The sequence below is a fragment of the Salvelinus fontinalis genome, chromosome 1 (assembly GCF_029448725.1).
Source record: "Salvelinus fontinalis isolate EN_2023a chromosome 1, ASM2944872v1, whole genome shotgun sequence".
Lineage (NCBI taxonomy): Eukaryota > Metazoa > Chordata > Actinopteri > Salmoniformes > Salmonidae > Salvelinus > Salvelinus fontinalis.
This window is the reverse complement of record NC_074665.1, coordinates 2268256-2286871: the sequence shown is the minus strand read 5'-3', so window position 1 is coordinate 2286871 and position 18616 is coordinate 2268256. Positions and strand designations below refer to the sequence as shown.

Below are 18616 nucleotides of genomic sequence, written 5' to 3'. Positions count from 1 at the left end.
GTGTAGGTGCTACCTGGGGGGGGGGGGTTGTGAGGGCCTACCTGGGTCTGTGAAGTTCATGAGGGAGCATGCATAGGGATCCTCTCTGTCCTCTTCTGGAATGGGACAGCCATGTTCCCCAATGATAAACTTCACCTGCACCCTGAAACACATCACAATAAAACACTACAACCGCCACAACAAAATACCAGCATATAAAAACAGACATCTCTCCACTTATTCTAACACCTCTGATGAGTTCCAGGGTTACAAATGGTACAGTGCATTCAGGAAGTACTCAGACCACTTGACCTTTGACACACTTTATGTTACAGCCTTATTCTAAAACTTGATCAAGGCAATACAAATCGCAATCTACACACAACAGCCCATAAATGACATTTTGGGAAACGTATCAAATAAATAACGAAATATCACATTTCCATAAGTATTCAGACTCTTTACTTTGTTGAAGCACTTTTGGCCAAGATTACAGCCTTGAGTCTTCTTGGGTGTGACGCTATAAGCTTGGTACACCTGTATTTGGGGAGTTCCCCCCCATTCTTCTCTGCAGATCCTCTCAAGCTCTGTCAGGTTGGATGGGGAGCGTCTCTGCACAGCTATTTTTAAGTCTCTCCAGAGATGTTCGATCGGGTTCAAGTCCGGGCTCTGGCTGGACCACTCAAGGACATTCAGAGACTTGTCTTGAAGGCACTCCTGCATTGTCTTGGCTGAGTGCATAGGGTCATTGTCCTTTTGAAAGGTGAACCTTCACCTCAGTTTGAGGTCCTGAAAGCTCTAGTTAAGGTTTTCATCATGGATCTCTATTTTGTTCCATTCATCTTTCCCTCAATCCTGACTAGTCTCCCAGTTCCTGCCACTGAAAAACATCCCAAAAGCATGATGCTGCCACCACCATGCTTCACCGTGGGGATGCCAGGTTTCCTCCAGACGTGATGCTTGGCATTCAGGCCAAAGAGTTCCATCTTGGATTCGTCAGACCAGAGAATCTTGTTTCTCATGGTCTGAGAGTCCTTTAGGTGCCTTTTGGCAAATTCCAAGCAGGCTGTCATGTGCCTTTTACTGAGGAGTGGCTCCCGTCTGGCTACTCTACCATAAATACCTAATTGGTGGAGTGCTGCAGAGATGGTTGTCCTTCTGGAAGGTTGTCACATCTCCACAGAGGAACTCTGGAGCTCTTTCAGAGTGACCATCGGGTTCTTGGTCCCCTCCCAGCTCAATTTCGAGTCTCATAGCAAAGTGTCTGAATACTTAAGGTATCAGTTTTTATTTTTAATACATTTGCCAAAATGTCTAAAAACATGTTTTTGCTTTGTCATTATGGGGTATTGTGATGTCATTATGGGGTATTGTGATGTCATTATGGGGTATTGTGATGTCATTATGGGGTATTGTGATGTCATTATGGGGTATTGAGTGTAGATTGATAACATTTTATTTAAACCATTTTAGAATAAGGCTGTAACGTAACAAAATGTGGGGAAAAAAAAAAAATCAAGGGGTCTGAATACTTTCTGAATGCACTGTGAGTGCACTACTTTTGGCCAGAGACCCTAATAGTACACCATGTAGGGAATATGGTGCCTAAAGTAGTGCACTATATGGGGAATAGGGCTCTGGTCTAAAGTAGTGCACTATATAGGGAATAGGGAGCCATTTCAGACGCAGTCAGTCATTTCCCAAGGCACTTCTCTTCAGTTACCATGGTTACTATGGGCTGTTGAAAGGACATATCACTCCCTCTGTATCATACATACACACACACACATATATAAATAATTATGTCTGTGTCCCAAATGGGACCCTATCACTTATATTAGTGGACTACTTTGACCAAATATCCCCACATGTAGTGTATGTCTCTGATCCATACCTGTGTCGGTAGTGCGTCTGGTCCCGGAGGTATCCCAACCACGTCTGTCTTATAGCCTGTCTGAGATCATAGTGATGTCTGGCAGACAACACCCCCACCAGCACCTCACCACAGGGAGATGCTGCCGAGTCCTCGTCTGTTAAAAATCACCACCATACAGGTAAATGCATGGGAAAGGGGGGGGGGGGGGTGATGTAAAATGTGAACCATGTATAGACAGTCCATTTTAAAATAACTTCACCTAGTCTACATTATATTCAAAAATCTGGAAAATAAATTCCTAAAGCGGGTGGCTATGAAGTCCTTCCACCAGCGGGAGAGGAGAGTTCGCATCTCTAATCGGTCGATTTGCAACTCTAAAAATGGGGCAAAATGGACTTAAAAGCTGGCTCCCCGCCAGCAAGGCCACCGAGCAAGTCTTCTGACGGGGAACCATTATCACTGGAGGACCGCCTGCATGCAGATTGCTCGTTGCTAACTGGGAAATGGTTGAACTGATTCCTGCCTCCAGTCTCTACATGATTTAATTGTTATAAAGACGTGGTTATGAAACCCATGAGACGTAACAAAAGATTGTTTCAGTAAGTCTGAGCCTACTGGAACAATTCTGTCCGGAAGAAGTTGGTTTTCTGTGGTATAGTCTCTAGGCTAACGTTAGCAGTGTATTGCTAACAGAGGTAAATACATAATCAAGCTAGTTAAGAGAGAGTTAGCATTGTCACGGGTGGAAGAAAATGAATCGAGACGGCCATCAAAGCAGGAAAACAACAAACTTGGGAATTAAAAACTGTTAAATGAGCGAACTTGATGAAATGTCAGTGAAGTTAATGAAGATCACATGGACGGAGGAAAATCTTGCCGTTTGAGGACAATATTGAAGTGAAATGACAAAATCAGGAACCATTTGAGAAACAAAAAATGTCTGGGATTGTTGTAAACATTGGACAGTATGATGAAAAGCGTTGAGTAGTAGAGTTCATATACAGAATGGTTTGAATATTTTTGTTCTTGCAAATGACAGATGGAGGACAAAAATGGTGCCTACATTTGAGTGTTATGGGGCTACAGACAATTAATTTACTACGCAGCCTGCTACAGCCACACAGGCCTGGTAATAAGACATATGGAGATAGTGGAAATACTGAAGAGGACCACTGTTCACCGAAACCACTGGTTATCATTGAAAGGTTCCACAGAAGAACATCGGAAAGAGGGAGAATCAGTGACAATATTTGCAGCTGCGTTAACTACCAGAGCGCGGTGTTTAACGCTGTTCTAAAATGACACCATTAGGAGACAGCCCACACATACTAGTCTACGGCATGAAGCTACACAAAGAGAGACTATTGACTGAAAGTAAATCTGACCTTGACAAGGGCCATTGAAAATCAATACGTCTACGGAACTAGATGATAAAAAGAGACTCAGTTGAGTTCATGAGGGAAAAACTTCAGAGTTGCAACAGAAAATCTGGGAAATCAAGGGACATGGCCAAGCGGGACATCAGGCTGACATGCTGGTGTAAGGACGCGCTGGTGTAAGGACGCGCTAGTGTAAGGACGCGCTGGTGTAAGGACGCGCTGGTGTAAGGACGCGCTGGTGTAAGGACGCGCTGGTGTAAGGACGCGCTGGTGTAAGGACGCGCTGGTGTAAGGACGCGCTGGTGTAAGGACGCGCTGGTGTAAGGACGCGCTGGTGTAAGGACGCGCTGGTGTAAGGACGCGCTGGTGTAAGGACGCGCTGGTGTAAGGACGCGCTGGTGTAAGGACGCGCTGGTGTAAGGACGCGCTAGTGTAAGGACGCGCTAGTGTAAGGACGCGCTAGTGTAAGGACGCGCTGGTGTAAGGACGCGCTGGTGTAAGGACGCGCTGGTGTAAGGACGCGCTGGTGTAAGGACGCGCTGGTGTAAGGACGCGCTGGTGTAAGGACGCGCTAGTGTAAGGACGCGCTAGTGTAAGGACGCGCTAGTGTAAGGACGCGCTAGTGTAAGGACGCGCTAGTGTAAGGACGCGCTAGTGTAAGGACGCGCTAGTGTAAGGACGCGCTAGTGTAAGGACGCGCTAGTGTAAGGACGCGCTAGTGTAAGGACGCGCTAGTGTAAGGACGCGCTAGTGTAAGGACGCGCTAGTGTAAGGACGCGCTGGTGTAAGGACGCGCTGGTGTAAGGACGCGCTGGTGTAAGGACGCGCTGGTGTAAGGACGCGCTGGTGTAAGGACGCGCTGGTGTAAGGACGCGCTGGTGTAAGGACGCGCTGGTGTAAGGACGCGCTGGTGTAAGGACGCGCTGGTGTAAGGACGCAGATTGTCCAGCCTGTGGTTAAAAAAAAAGGCCACAATGAACGAGCAGAAACAAAAAGCGCTCAGAGAAAAACAAGAAACATTCCAACAAAAGTAAGACATGTTAAGGTGATGAGGAAGTCACACTGAATATACTCAAAATGTTGCTGGGGTCTGTATGGCTACCATTTCCCTCCCTTGTTAAAGTGGCAACCAGTGTGTATGGAGACTGACACAGGGGCAGCTGTATCGCGTTAGACAGTCTACAAAATGACACTGGAACACCTTCCACTTCAGCCAGCACACATTGTGTTAAAGACTTGACACAGGTTAATCTGCTGGTGTGAGAGGCATCACTGAGGTCACAGTTCAGTTCAATAGACAGAGTGAAAAGCCGGCAGTCCGTTGTGAAAGGAGACTATCCGTCACTACAGGGACGTTCGTGGGTGGATCAAATAACATGACTGGGCATCAGGGAGTACAAAGACACATGGAAACACAGGCCTACCCGCCATCTTAAAAGAAACATGGAGGAGTATTTCATGGAGAGCAGGGTAGCAGGAAATATATAACAGTGAAGCTTGGCATTAAGCCTGACAGCAAACCAACGTTTCTGAAAGTACCTTATGCTCTCAGACCAAACGTCGAGGCTGACTTGGACACTAGTTAAGAACAAAGTACTGGAGCCGGTCAAGGTGAGTGAGTGGGCCACGCCCATCTGCCAGTCCTTAAAGGGCCACGCCCATCTGCCAGTCCTTAAAGGGCCACGCCCATCTGCCAGTCCTTAAAGGGCCACGCCCATCTGCCAGTCCTTAAAGGGCCACGCCCATCTGCCAGTCCTTAAAGGGCCACGCCCATCTGCCAGTCCTTAAAGGGCCACGCCCATCTGCCAGTCCTTAACTTCTTTGGGACAGGGGGGGCAGTATTGAGTAGCTTGGATAAAAAGGTGCCCAGAGTAAACTGCCTGCTACTCAGGCCCAAAAGCTAGAATATGCATATAATTAGTAGATTTGGATAGAAAACTCAAAAGTTTCTAAAAAACTGTTTGAATGATGTCTGAGTATAACAGAACTCATATGGCAGGCAAAAACCTGAGACAAAATCCAACCAGGAAGTGGGAAATCTGAGGTTTGTAGGTTTTCAACTCTTTGCTTATCCAAGATAGTGGAAATGGGATCATGTTGCACTTCCTAAGGCTTCCACTAGATGTCAACAGTCTTTAGAACCTTGTTTGATGCTTCTACTATAAAGGAGGGGGGAATGAGTCAGTGGTCTGGCAGAGTGGCATGAGCTGACCACGCGCCTTCACGTGAGATAGTTAGCTTGCGTTCCATTGCATTTCGGGAAGACAAAGGAATTCTCAGTTTGGAACATTGAAGAATTATGACTAATCTCGTGTGAGCAGAAAATCATCACAGAAGGATTTGGCGACAGGCACGAATTCGAAATTGAACGAACCCATCACAGCTTAACCATGCCTGAATGAGAATGGACACGAGAACGGTTGTCATTCAATTCCTACGATCTACAGCCCGGGTCGAGGTACATAAAGCAGCGGAAGAAAAGGGTGGCGTTCAGTGGGAAGGCCGCCGGCCACCTTTTTCCCCCCCGGACCTGTCCAAGGAACTGGCAATGAAGAGGAAGAAGAAGAAGAAACAACGACACAAGAAGAACGTCAGGCGACGCTGGCATTCCCACCCTGCTCTTTACTTGGGAAAGAAAAGTATGTTCAAGGATAAGAGATTCTTGCTAGAGCAAGGGCGATTAAGCCTAGATAACGAAGATGAGACATGGTAAAAGCACAAGTCGAATTGTATGCCGTTTACTCTACAACATGAAGGTAGCCCGTGTGTTTGTGGGACTCTGGGGAGTCTTGCTAATGTAGCCTTTCAAGCGCCTCGACGAACCAGAAGGAATTTTGAGTCGACACTGCAGGTGATCTTCCGCAGCATCAAAAAGACCGTTCGGTGATGATTTTATTTATTTTTTATTTTTATTTCACCTTTATTTAACCAGGTAGGCTAGTTGAGAACAGGTTCTCATTTGCAACTGCGACCTGGCCAAGATAAAGCATAGCAGTGTGAACAGACAACAACAGAGTTACACATGGAGTAAACAATAAACAAGTCAATAACATGGTAGGAAAAAGAGAATCTATATACAATGTGTGCAAAAGGCATGAGGTAGGCAATAAATCGAATAATTACAATTTAGCAGATTAACACTGGAGTGATAAATCATCAGATGATCATGTGCAAGAAGAGATACTGGTGATGGACTATGTACAGCTGCAGCGATCGGTTAGCTGCTCGGATAGCAGATTTTTAAAGTTGTTGAGGGAGATAAGTCTCCAACTTCAGAGATGATTGACTCGTCGAGAAGCAACGTTACGTTCCTAGTTGCTTTTGTCTTTCTACATTTACTTCACTGTTTTATTGTACAGCTGGAGCGTATACTGGGACATTATATATGATGTTTATTAGAGTTGTCACCTGTTAAGTGGGATACTTCACAGGCTGTAACTAATCATGGTTTATATATGATGTTTATTAGAGTTGTCACCTGTTAAAAATGGGATACTTCATGATCACAGGCTGTAACTAATCACAGTTTATATATGATGTTTATTAGAGTTGTCACCTGTTAAATGGGATACTTCATGATCACAGGCTGTAACTAACTACTCAGAGCAAATATGGATACTGGTTATGTAAACAATCTCTTGAAATATAAAGGGTAGTAGTAACCAAGTGAAGAGAGAAAAGATTTACACATTTAAAATCAAAACAGGCGGATATTGTGTTCATACAGGAATCACATTGCTAAATTGTAATTATTTAGCCTTTATGGCCTATTAATTGCCTTACCTCCCTACTCTTCTACATTTGCACAAACTGTACATAGATGTTTCTATTGTGTTATTGACTGTACGTTTGTTAATGTGTAACTCTGTGTTGTTGTTTGTGTCGAACTGCTTTGCTTTATCTTGGCCAGGTCGCAGTTGTAAATGAGAACTTGTTCTCAACTAGCCTACCTGGTTAAATAAAGATGAAATAAATAAAATGTTAAATAGAAATAAACCTTTTACAGATACAGAGGCACTGACATTTAAAAAGGAGGTTGCAGAAGTGTATTATAGCTGATTTAATTCCAAAACAAAAACGGGGGTGATTATTCTGATTACTAAATTAAGTCTTGTTGAAGTTACTGCTGAGTCTGGCAGGCTAATCTGCATTGAAGCTCTTATAAATGGGATTAAGGTAGTGTTACGCAACATATAAAGGACCCTGATTTCTTTGTCACGAGGTCAACGTCATAGTGGTAAATATGGAGGGGCAGATCGTCCTTAAATGGAGACTAACCAAGTGATGGACAATATGATTGATAGATGTAAATGTAAAGATATGGGCCTTACAGAAATATAGAGATTAGTCCATCCTAATGATAGAACAAAAGTATATTCTCTCCCACGGTCATAAAAAACTCAATAATAGATTTCTCGATATCTAATTTCATGGTTAATAATGTGATTGATTGCCAGACTGGGCCCATTGCCCTCAACTCTGAAAATGTGAGGAAGCCAGTCACTAGCAGAGGAAGGGTAGATTTAGACTCTACACCATGCTGTTACTAGATGAGATATTTAGCCAGTCACTAACAGAGGAAGGGTAGATTTAGACTCTACACTGTTACTAGATGAGATATTTAGCCAGTCACTAGCAGAGGAAGGGTAGATTTAGACTCTACACCATGCTGTTACTAGATGAGATATTTAGCCAGTCACTAACAGAGGAAGGGTAGATTTAGACTCTACACCATGCTGTTACTAGATGAGATATTTAGCCAGTCACTAACAGAGGAAGGGTAGATTTAGACTCTACACCATGCTGTTACTAGATGAGATATTTAGCCAGTCACTAACAGAGGAAGGGTAGATTTAGACTCTACACTGTTACTAGATGAGATATTTAGCCAGTCACTAGCAGAGGAAGGGTAGATTTAGACTCTACACTAATACTAGATGAGAGATTTAGCCAGTCACTAGCAGAGGAAGGGTAGATTTAGACTCTACACCATGCTGTTACTAGATGAGATATTTAGCCAGTCACTAGCAGAGGACGGGTAGATTTAGACTCTACACCATGCTGTTACTAGATGAGATATTTAGCCAGTCACTAACAGAGGAAGGGTAGATTTAGACTCTACACTGTTACTAGATGAGATATTTAGCCAGTCACTAGCAGAGGAAGGGTAGATTTAGACTCTACACTAATACTAGATGAGAGATTTAGCCAGTCACTAGCAGAGGAAGGGTAGATTTAGACTCTACACCATGCTGTTACTAGATGAGATATTTAGCCAGTCACTAGCAGAGGACGGGTAGATTTAGACTCTACACCATGCTGTTACTAGATGAGATATTTAGCCAGTCACTAACAGAGGAAGGGTAGATTTAGACTCTACACTGTTACTAGATGAGATATTTAGCCAGTCACTAGCAGAGGAAGGGTAGATTTAGACTCTACACTAATACTAGATGAGAGATTTAGCCAGTCACTAGCAGAGGAAGGGTAGATTTAGACTCTACACCATGCTGTTACTAGATGAGATATTTAGCCAGTCACTAGCAGAGGACGGGTAGATTTAGACTCTACACCATGCTGTTACTAGATGAGATATTTAGCCAGTCACTAGCAGAGGAAGGGTAGATTTAGACTCTACACCACGCTGTTACTAGATGAGATATTTAGCCAGTCACTAGCAGAGGAAGGGTAGATTTAGACTCTACACTGTTACTAGATGAGATATTTAGCCAGTCACTAACAGAGGAAGGGTAGATTTAGACTCTACACCATGCTGTTACTAGATGAGATATTTAGCCAGTCACTAGCAGAGGAAGGGTAGATTTAGACTACACCATTACTAGATGAGATATTTAGCCAGTCACTAGCAGAGGAAGGGTAGATTTAGACTCTACACCATGCTGTTACTAGATGAGATATTTAGCCAGTCACTAACAGAGGAAGGGTAGATTTAGACTCTACACCATGCTGTTACTAGATGAGATATTTAGCCAGTCACTAGCAGAGGAAGGGTAGATTTAGACTCTACACCATGCTGTTACTAGATGAGATATTTAGCCAGTCACTAGCAGAGGAAGGGTAGATTTAGACTCTACACCATGCTGTTACTAGATGAGATATTTAGCCAGTCACTAGCAGAGGAAGGGTAGATTTAGACTCTACACCATGCTGTTACTAGATGAGATATTTAGCCAGTCACTAACAGAGGAAGGGTAGATTTAGACTCTACACCATGCTGTTACTAGATGAGATATTTAGCCAGTCACTAACAGAGGAAGGGTAGATTTAGACTCTACACCATGCTGTTACTAGATGAGATATTTAGCCAGTCACTAACAGAGGAAGGGTAGATTTAGACTCTACACCATGCTGTTACTAGATGAGATATTTAGCCAGTCACTAACAGAGGAAGGGTAGATTTAGACTCTACACTGTTACTAGATGAGATATTTAGCCAGTCACTAGCAGAGGAAGGGTAGATTTAGACTCTACACCATGCTGTTACTAGATGAGATATTTAGCCAGTCACTAGCAGAGGAAGGGTAGATTTAGACTCTACACCATGCTGTTACTAGATGAGATATTTAGCCAGTCACTAGCAGAGGAAGGGTAGATTTAGACTCTACACCATGCTGTTACTAGATGAGATATTTAGCCAGTCACTAGCAGAGGAAGGGTAGATTTAGACTCTACACTGTTACTAGATGAGATATTTAGCCAGTCACTAGCAGAGGAAGGGTAGATTTAGACTCTACACTATTACTAGATGAGATATTTAGCCAGTCACTAGCAGAGGAAGGGTAGATTTAGACTCTACACCATGCTGTTACTAGATGAGATATTTAGCCAGTCACTAGCAGAGGAAGGGTAGATTTAGACTCTACACCATGCTGTTACTAGATGAGATATTTAGCCAGTCACTAGCAGAGGACGGGTAGATTTAGATTCTACACCATGCTGTTACTAGATGAGATATTTAGCCAGTCACTAACAGAGGAAGGGTAGATTTAGACTCTACACTGTTACTAGATGAGATATTTAGCCAGTCACTAGCAGAGGAAGGGTAGATTTAGACTCTACACCACGCTGTTACTAGATGAGAAATTTAGCCAGTCACTAACAGAGGAAGGGTAGATTTAGACTCTACACCATGCTGTTACTAGATGAGATATTTAGCCAGTCACTAACAGAGGAAGGGTAGATTTAGACTCTACACCATGCTGTTACTAGATGAGATATTTAGCCAGTCACTAACAGAGGAAGGGTAGATTTAGACTACACCATTACTAGATGAGATATTTAGCCAGTCACTAGCAGAGGAAGGGTAGATTTAGACTCTACACCATGCTGTTACTAGATGAGATATTTAGCCAGTCACTAGCAGAGGAAGGGTAGATTTAGACTCTACACTATTACTAGATGAGATATTTAGCCAGTCACTAGCAGAGGAAGGGTAGATTTAGACTCTACACCATGCTGTTACTAGATGAGATATTTAGCCAGTCACTAGCAGAGGACGGGTAGATTTAGACTCTACACCATGCTGTTACTAGATGAGATATTTAGCCAGTCACTAACAGAGGAAGGGTAGATTTAGACTCTACACTGTTACTAGATGAGATATTTAGCCAGTCACTAGCAGAGGAAGGGTAGATTTAGACTCTACACTATTACTAGATGAGATATTTAGCCAGTCACTAGCAGAGGAAGGGTAGATTTAGTCTCTACACCATGCTGTTACTAGATGAGATATTTAGCCAGTCACTAGCAGAGGAAGGGTAGATTTAGACTCTACACTGTTACTAGATGAGATATTTAGCCAGTCACTAGCAGAGGAAGGGTAGATTTAGACTCTACACCATGCTGTTACTAGATGAGATATTTAGCCAGTCACTAGCAGAGGAAGGGTAGATTTAGACTCTACACCATGCTTTTACTAGATGAGATATTTAGCCAGTCACTAGCAGAGGAAGGGTAGATTTAGACTCTACACCATGCTGTTACTAGATGAGATATTTAGCCAGTCACTAGCAGAGGAAGGGTAGATTTAGACTCTACACCATGCTGTTACTAGATGAGATATTTAGCCAGTCACTAGCAGAGGAAGGGTAGATTTAGACTCTACACCATGCTGTTACTAGATGAGATATTTAGCCAGTCACTAGCAGAGGAAGGGTAGATTTAGACTCTACACTGTTACTAGATGAGATATTTAGCCAGTCACTAGCAGAGGAAGGGTAGATTTAGACTCTACACTGTTACTAGATGAGATATTTAGCCAGTCACTAGCAGAGGAAGGGTAGATTTAGACTCTACACTATTACTAGATGAGATATTTAGCCAGTCACTAGCAGAGGAAGGGTAGATTTAGACTCTACACCATGCTGTTACTAGATGAGATATTTAGCCAGTCACTAGCAGAGGAAGGGTAGATTTAGACTCTACACCGTTACTAGATGATATATTTAGCCAGTCACTAACAGAGGAAGGGTAGATTTAGACTCTACACCATGCTGTTACTAGATGAGATATTTAGGCAGTCACTAACAGAGGAAGGGTAGATTTAGACTCTACACCATGATGTTACTAGATGAGATATTTAGCCAGTCACTAGCAGAGGAAGGGTAGATTTAGACTCTACACCACGCTGTTACTAGATGAGATATTTAGCCAGTCACTAGCAGAGGAAGGGTAGATTTAGACTACACCATTACTAGATGAGATATTTAGCCAGTCACTAGCAGAGGAAGGGTAGATTTAGACTCTACACCATGCTGTTACTAGATGAGATATTTAGCCAGTCACTAACAGAGGAAGGGTAGATTTAGACTCTACACCATGCTGTTAATAGATGAGATATTTAGCCAGTCACTAGCAGAGGAAGGGTAGATTTAGACTCTACACCATGCTGTTACTAGATGAGATATTTAGCCAGTCACTAGCAGAGGAAGGGTAGATTTAGACTCTACACTGTTACTAGATGAGATATTTAGCCAGTCACTAGCAGAGGAAGGGTAGATTTAGACTCTACACTGTTACTAGATGAGATATTTAGCCAGTCACTAGCAGAGGAAGGGTAGATTTAGACTCTACACTATTACTAGATGAGATATTTAGCCAGTCACTAGCAGAGGAAGGGTAGATTTAGACTCTACACCATGCTGTTACTAGATGAGATATTTAGCCAGTCACTAGCAGAGGACGGGTAGATTTAGACTCTACACCACGCTGTTACTAGATGAGATATTTAGCCAGTCACTAACAGAGGAAGGGTAGATTTAGACTCTACACCACGCTGTTACTAGATGAGATATTTAGCCAGTCACTAGCAGAGGAAGGGTAGATTTAGACTCTACACCACGCTGTTACTAGATGAGATATTTAGCCAGTCACTAGCAGAGGAAGGGTAGATTTAGACTCTACACTGTTACTAGATGAGATATTTAGCCAGTCACTAGCAGAGGAAGGGTAGATTTAGACTCTACACTGTTACTAGATGAGATATTTAGCCAGTCACTAGCAGAGGAAGGGTAGATTTAGACTACACCATTACGTTACTAGATGAGATATTTAGCCAGTCACTAGCAGAGGAAGGGTAGATTTAGACTACACCATTACTAGATGAGATATTTAGCCAGTCACTAGCAGAGGAAGGGTAGATTTAGACTACACCATTACTAGATGAGATATTTAGCCAGTCACTAGCAGAGGAAGGGTAGATTTAGACTCTACACCATGCTGTTACTAGATGAGATATTTAGCCAGTCACTAACAGAGGAAGGGTAGATTTAGACTCTACACCATGCTGTTACTAGATGAGATATTTAGCCAGTCACTAGCAGAGGAAGGGTAGATTTAGACTCTACACTGTTACTAGATGAGATATTTAGCCAGTCACTAGCAGAGGAAGGGTAGATTTAGACTCTACACCATGCTGTTACTAGATGAGATATTTAGCCAGTCACTAGCAGAGGAAGGGTAGATTTAGACTCTACACCATGCTGTTACTAGATGAGATATTTAGCCAGTCACTAGCAGAGGAAGGGTAGATTTAGACTCTACACCATGCTGTTACTAGATGAGATATTTAGCCAGTCACTAACAGAGGAAGGGTAGATTTAGACTCTACACTGTTACTAGATGAGATATTTAGCCAGTCACTAGCAGAGGAAGGGTAGATTTAGACTCTACACTATTACTAGATGAGATATTTAGCCAGTCACTAGCAGAGGAAGGGTAGATTTAGTCTCTACACCATGCTGTTACTAGATGAGATATTTAGCCAGTCACTAGCAGAGGAAGGGTAGATTTAGACTCTACACTGTTACTAGATGAGATATTTAGCCAGTCACTAGCAGAGGAAGGGTAGATTTAGACTCTACACCATGCTGTTACTAGATGAGATATTTAGCCAGTCACTAGCAGAGGAAGGGTAGATTTAGACTCTACACCATGCTGTTACTAGATGAGATATTTAGCCAGTCACTAGCAGAGGAAGGGTAGATTTAGACTCTACACCATGCTGTTACTAGATGAGATATTTAGCCAGTCACTAGCAGAGGAAGGGTAGATTTAGACTCTACACTGTTACTAGATGAGATATTTAGCCAGTCACTAGCAGAGGAAGGGTAGATTTAGACTCTACACCATGCTGTTACTAGATGAGATATTTAGCCAGTCACTAACAGAGGAAGGGTAGATTTAGACTCTACACCATGCTGTTACTAGATGAGATATTTAGCCAGTCACTAACAGAGGAAGGGTAGATTTAGACTCTACGCCATGCTGTTACTAGATGAGATATTTAGCCAGTCACTAGCAGAGGAAGGGTAGATTTAGACTCTACACTGTTACTAGATGAGATATTTAGCCAGTCACTAGCAGAGGAAGGGTAGATTTAGACTCTACACCATGCTGTTACTAGATGAGATATTTAGCCAGTCACTAGCAGAGGAAGGGTAGATTTAGACTCTACACCATGCTGTTACTAGATGAGATATTTAGCCAGTCACTAGCAGAGGAAGGGTAGATTTAGACTCTACACTGTTACTAGATGAGATATTTAGCCAGTCACTAGCAGAGGAAGGGTAGATTTAGACTCTACACCATGCTGTTACTAGATGAGATATTTAGCCAGTCACTAGCAGAGGAAGGGTAGATTTAGACTCTACACTGTTACTAGATGAGATATTTAGCCAGTCACTAGCAGAGGAAGGGTAGATTTAGACTCTACACTGTTACTAGATGAGATATTTAGCCAGTCACTAGCAGAGGAAGGGTAGATTTAGACTCTACACTGTTACTAGATGAGATATTTAGCCAGTCACTAGCAGAGGAAGGGTAGATTTAGACTCTACACCATGCTGTTACTAGATGAGATATTTAGCCAGTCACTAGCAGAGGAAGGGTAGATTTAGACTCTACACCGTTACTAGATGAGATATTTAGCCAGTCACTAACAGAGGAAGGGTAGATTTAGACTCTACACCATGCTGTTACTAGATGAGATATTTAGGCAGTCACTAACAGAGGAAGGGTAGATTTAGACTCTACACCATGATGTTACTAGATGAGATATTTAGCCAGTCACTAGCAGAGGAAGGGTAGATTTAGACTCTACACCACGCTGTTACTAGATGAGATATTTAGCCAGTCACTAGCAGAGGAAGGGTAGATTTAGACTACACCATTACTAGATGAGATATTTAGCCAGTCACTAGCAGAGGAAGGGTAGATTTAGACTCTACACCATGCTGTTACTAGATGAGATATTTAGCCAGTCACTAACAGAGGAAGGGTAGATTTAGACTCTACACCATGCTGTTACTAGATGAGATATTTAGCCAGTCACTAACAGAGGAAGGGTAGATTTAGACTCTACACCATGCTGTTACTAGATGAGATATTTAGCCAGTCACTAGCAGAGGAAGGGTAGATTTAGACTCTACACCATGCTGTTACTAGATGAGATATTTAGCCAGTCACTAACAGAGGAAGGGTAGATTTAGACTCTACACCATGCTGTTACTAGATGAGATATTTAGCCAGTCACTAGCAGAGGAAGGGTAGATTTAGACTCTACACTGTTACTAGATGAGATATTTAGCCAGTCACTAGCAGAGGAAGGGTAGATTTAGACTCTACACCATGCTGTTACTAGATGAGATATTTAGCCAGTCACTAGCAGAGGAAGGGTAGATTTAGACTCTACACTGTTACTAGATGAGATATTTAGCCAGTCACTAGCAGAGGAAGGGTAGATTTAGACTCTACACTGTTACTAGATGAGATATTTAGCCAGTCACTAGCAGAGGAAGGGTAGATTTTGACTCTACACTATTACTAGATGAGATATTTAGCCAGTCACTAGCAGAGGAAGGGTAGATTTAGACTCTACACCATGCTGTTACTAGATGAGATATTTAGCCAGTCACTAGCAGAGGACGGGTAGATTTAGACTCTACACCATGCTGTTACTAGATGAGATATTTAGCCAGTCACTAACAGAGGAAGGGTAGATTTAGACTCTACGCCATGCTGTTACTAGATGAGATATTTAGCCAGTCACTAACAGAGGAAGGGTAGATTTAGACTCTACACTGTTACTAGATGAGATATTTAGCCAGTCACTAGCAGAGGAAGGGTAGATTTAGACTCTACACTATTACTAGATGAGATATTTAGCCAGTCACTAGCAGAGGAAGGGTAGATTTAGACTCTAAACCATGCTGTTACTAGATGAGATATTTAGCCAGTCACTAGCAGAGGAAGGGTAGATTTAGACTCTATACCATGCTGTTACTAGATGAGATATTTAGCCAGTCACTAGCAGAGGAAGGGTAGATTTAGACTCTACACTGTTACTAGATGAGATATTTAGCCAGTCACTAGCAGAGGAAGGGTAGATTTAGACTCTACACCATGCTGTTACTAGATGAGATATTTAGCCAGTCACTAACAGAGGAAGGGTAGATTTAGACTCTACACTGTTACTAGATGAGATATTTAGCCAGTCACTAGCAGAGGAAGGGTAGATTTAGACTCTACACCGTTACTAGATGAAATATTTAGCCAGTCACTAACAGAGGAAGGGTAGATTTAGACTCTACACTGTTACTAGATGAGATATTTAGCCAGTCACTAGCAGAGGAAGGGTAGATTTAGACTCTACACCGTTACTAGATGAAATATTTAGCCAGTCACTAACAGAGGAAGGGTAGATTTAGACTCTACACCATGCTGTTACTAGATGAGATATTTAGCCAGTCACTAGCAGAGGAAGGGTAGATTTAGACTCTACACTGTTACTAGATGAGATATTTAGCCAGTCACTAGCAGAGGAAGGGTAGATTTAGACTCTACACCATGCTGTTACTAGATGAGATATTTAGCCAGTCACTAACAGAGGAAGGGTAGATTTAGACTCTACACCATGCTGTTACTAGATGAGATATTTAGCCAGTCACTAACAGAGGAAGGGTAGATTTAGACTCTACACCATGCTGTTACTAGATGAGATATTTAGCCAGTCACTAGCAGAGGAAGGGTAGATTTAGACTCTACACTGTTACTAGATGAGATATTTAGCCAGTCACTAGCAGAGGAAGGGTAGATTTAGACTCTACACCATGCTGTTACTAGATGAGATATTTAGCCAGTCACTAGCAGAGGAAGGGTAGATTTAGACTCTACACTGTTACTAGATGAGATATTTAGCCAGTCACTAGCAGAGGAAGGGTAGATTTAGACTCTACACTGTTACTAGATGAGATATTTAGCCAGTCACTAGCAGAGGAAGGGTAGATTTAGACTCTACACCATGCTGTTACTAGATGAGATATTTAGCCAGTCACTAACAGAGGAAGGGTAGATTTAGACTCTACACTGTTACTAGATGAGATATTTAGCCAGTCACTAGCAGAGGAAGGGTAGATTTAGACTCTACACTATTACTAGATGAGATATTTAGCCAGTCACTAGCAGAGGAAGGGTAGATTTAGACTCTACACCATGCTGTTACTAGATGAGATATTTAGCCAGTCACTAGCAGAGGAAGGGTAGATTTAGACTCTACACTGTTACTAGATGAGATATTTAGCCAGTCACTAGCAGAGGAAGGGTAGATTTAGACTCTACACCATGCTGTTACTAGATGAGATATTTAGCCAGTCACTAGCAGAGGAAGGGTAGATTTAGACTCTACACCATGCTGTTACTAGATGAGATATTTAGCCAGTCACTAGCAGAGGAAGGGTAGATTTAGACTCTACACCATGCTGTTACTAGATGAGATATTTAGCCAGTCACTAGCAGAGGAAGGGTAGATTTAGACTCTACACTGTTACTAGATGAGATATTTAGCCAGTCACTAGCAGAGGAAGGGTAGATTTAGACTCTACACCATGCTGTTACTAGATGAGATATTTAGCCAGTCACTAGCAGAGGAAGGGTAGATTTAGACTCTACACCATGCTGTTACTAGATGAGATATTTAGCCAGTCACTAGCAGAGGAAGGGTAGATTTAGACTCTACACTGTTACTAGATGAGATATTTAGCCAGTCACTAGCAGAGGAAGGGTAGATTTAGACTCTACACCGTTACTAGATGAAATATTTAGCCAGTCACTAGCAGAGGAAGGGTAGATTTAGACTCTACACCATGCTGTTACTAGATGAGATATTTAGCCAGTCACTAACAGAGGAAGGGTAGATTTAGACTCAACACTGTTACTAGATGAGATATTTAGCCAGTCACTAGCAGAGGAAGGGTAGATTTAGACTCTACACCATGCTGTTACTAGATGAGATATTTAGCCAGTCACTAACAGAGGAAGGGTAGATTTAGACTCTACACTGTTACTAGATGAGATATTTAGCCAGTCACTAGCAGAGGAAGGGTAGATTTAGACTCTACACCGTTACTAGATGAAATATTTAGCCAGTCACTAACAGAGGAAGGGTAGATTTAGACTCTACACCACGCTGTTACTAGATGAGATATTTAGCCAGTCACTAGCAGAGGAAGGGTAGATTTAGACTCTACACCACGCTGTTACTAGATGAGATATTTAGCCAGTCACTAACAGAGGAAGGGTAGATTTAGACTCTACACCACGCTGTTACTAGATGAGATATTTAGCCAGTCACTAGCAGAGGAAGGGTAGATTTAGACTCTACACCATGCTGTTACTAGATGAGATATTTAGCCAGTCACTAGCAGAGGAAGGGTAGATTTAGACTCTACACCATGCTGTTACTAGATGAGATATTTAGCCAGTCACTAACAGAGGAAGGGTAGATTTAGACTCTACACTGTTACTAGATGAGATATTTAGCCAGTCACTAGCAGAGGAAGGGTAGATTTAGACTCTACACCGTTAC

At 42.4% G+C, this 18616-nt stretch overlaps 1 protein-coding gene across 1 annotated transcript in view; it reads right to left on the bottom strand.

The window, feature by feature from the left end:
* b3galnt2 (beta-1,3-N-acetylgalactosaminyltransferase 2) overlaps positions 1-18616 on the bottom strand; it is a 55741-nt gene that overhangs the window by 18700 nt on the left and 18425 nt on the right. The window contains exons 2-3 of the mRNA XM_055935666.1: positions 1874-2009; positions 42-142 (exon numbers count right to left, since the gene is read on the bottom strand). Coding sequence (XP_055791641.1) covers positions 42-142; positions 1874-2009 — 237 coding nt within the window. The remainder of the gene's footprint in view (positions 1-41; positions 143-1873; positions 2010-18616) is intronic.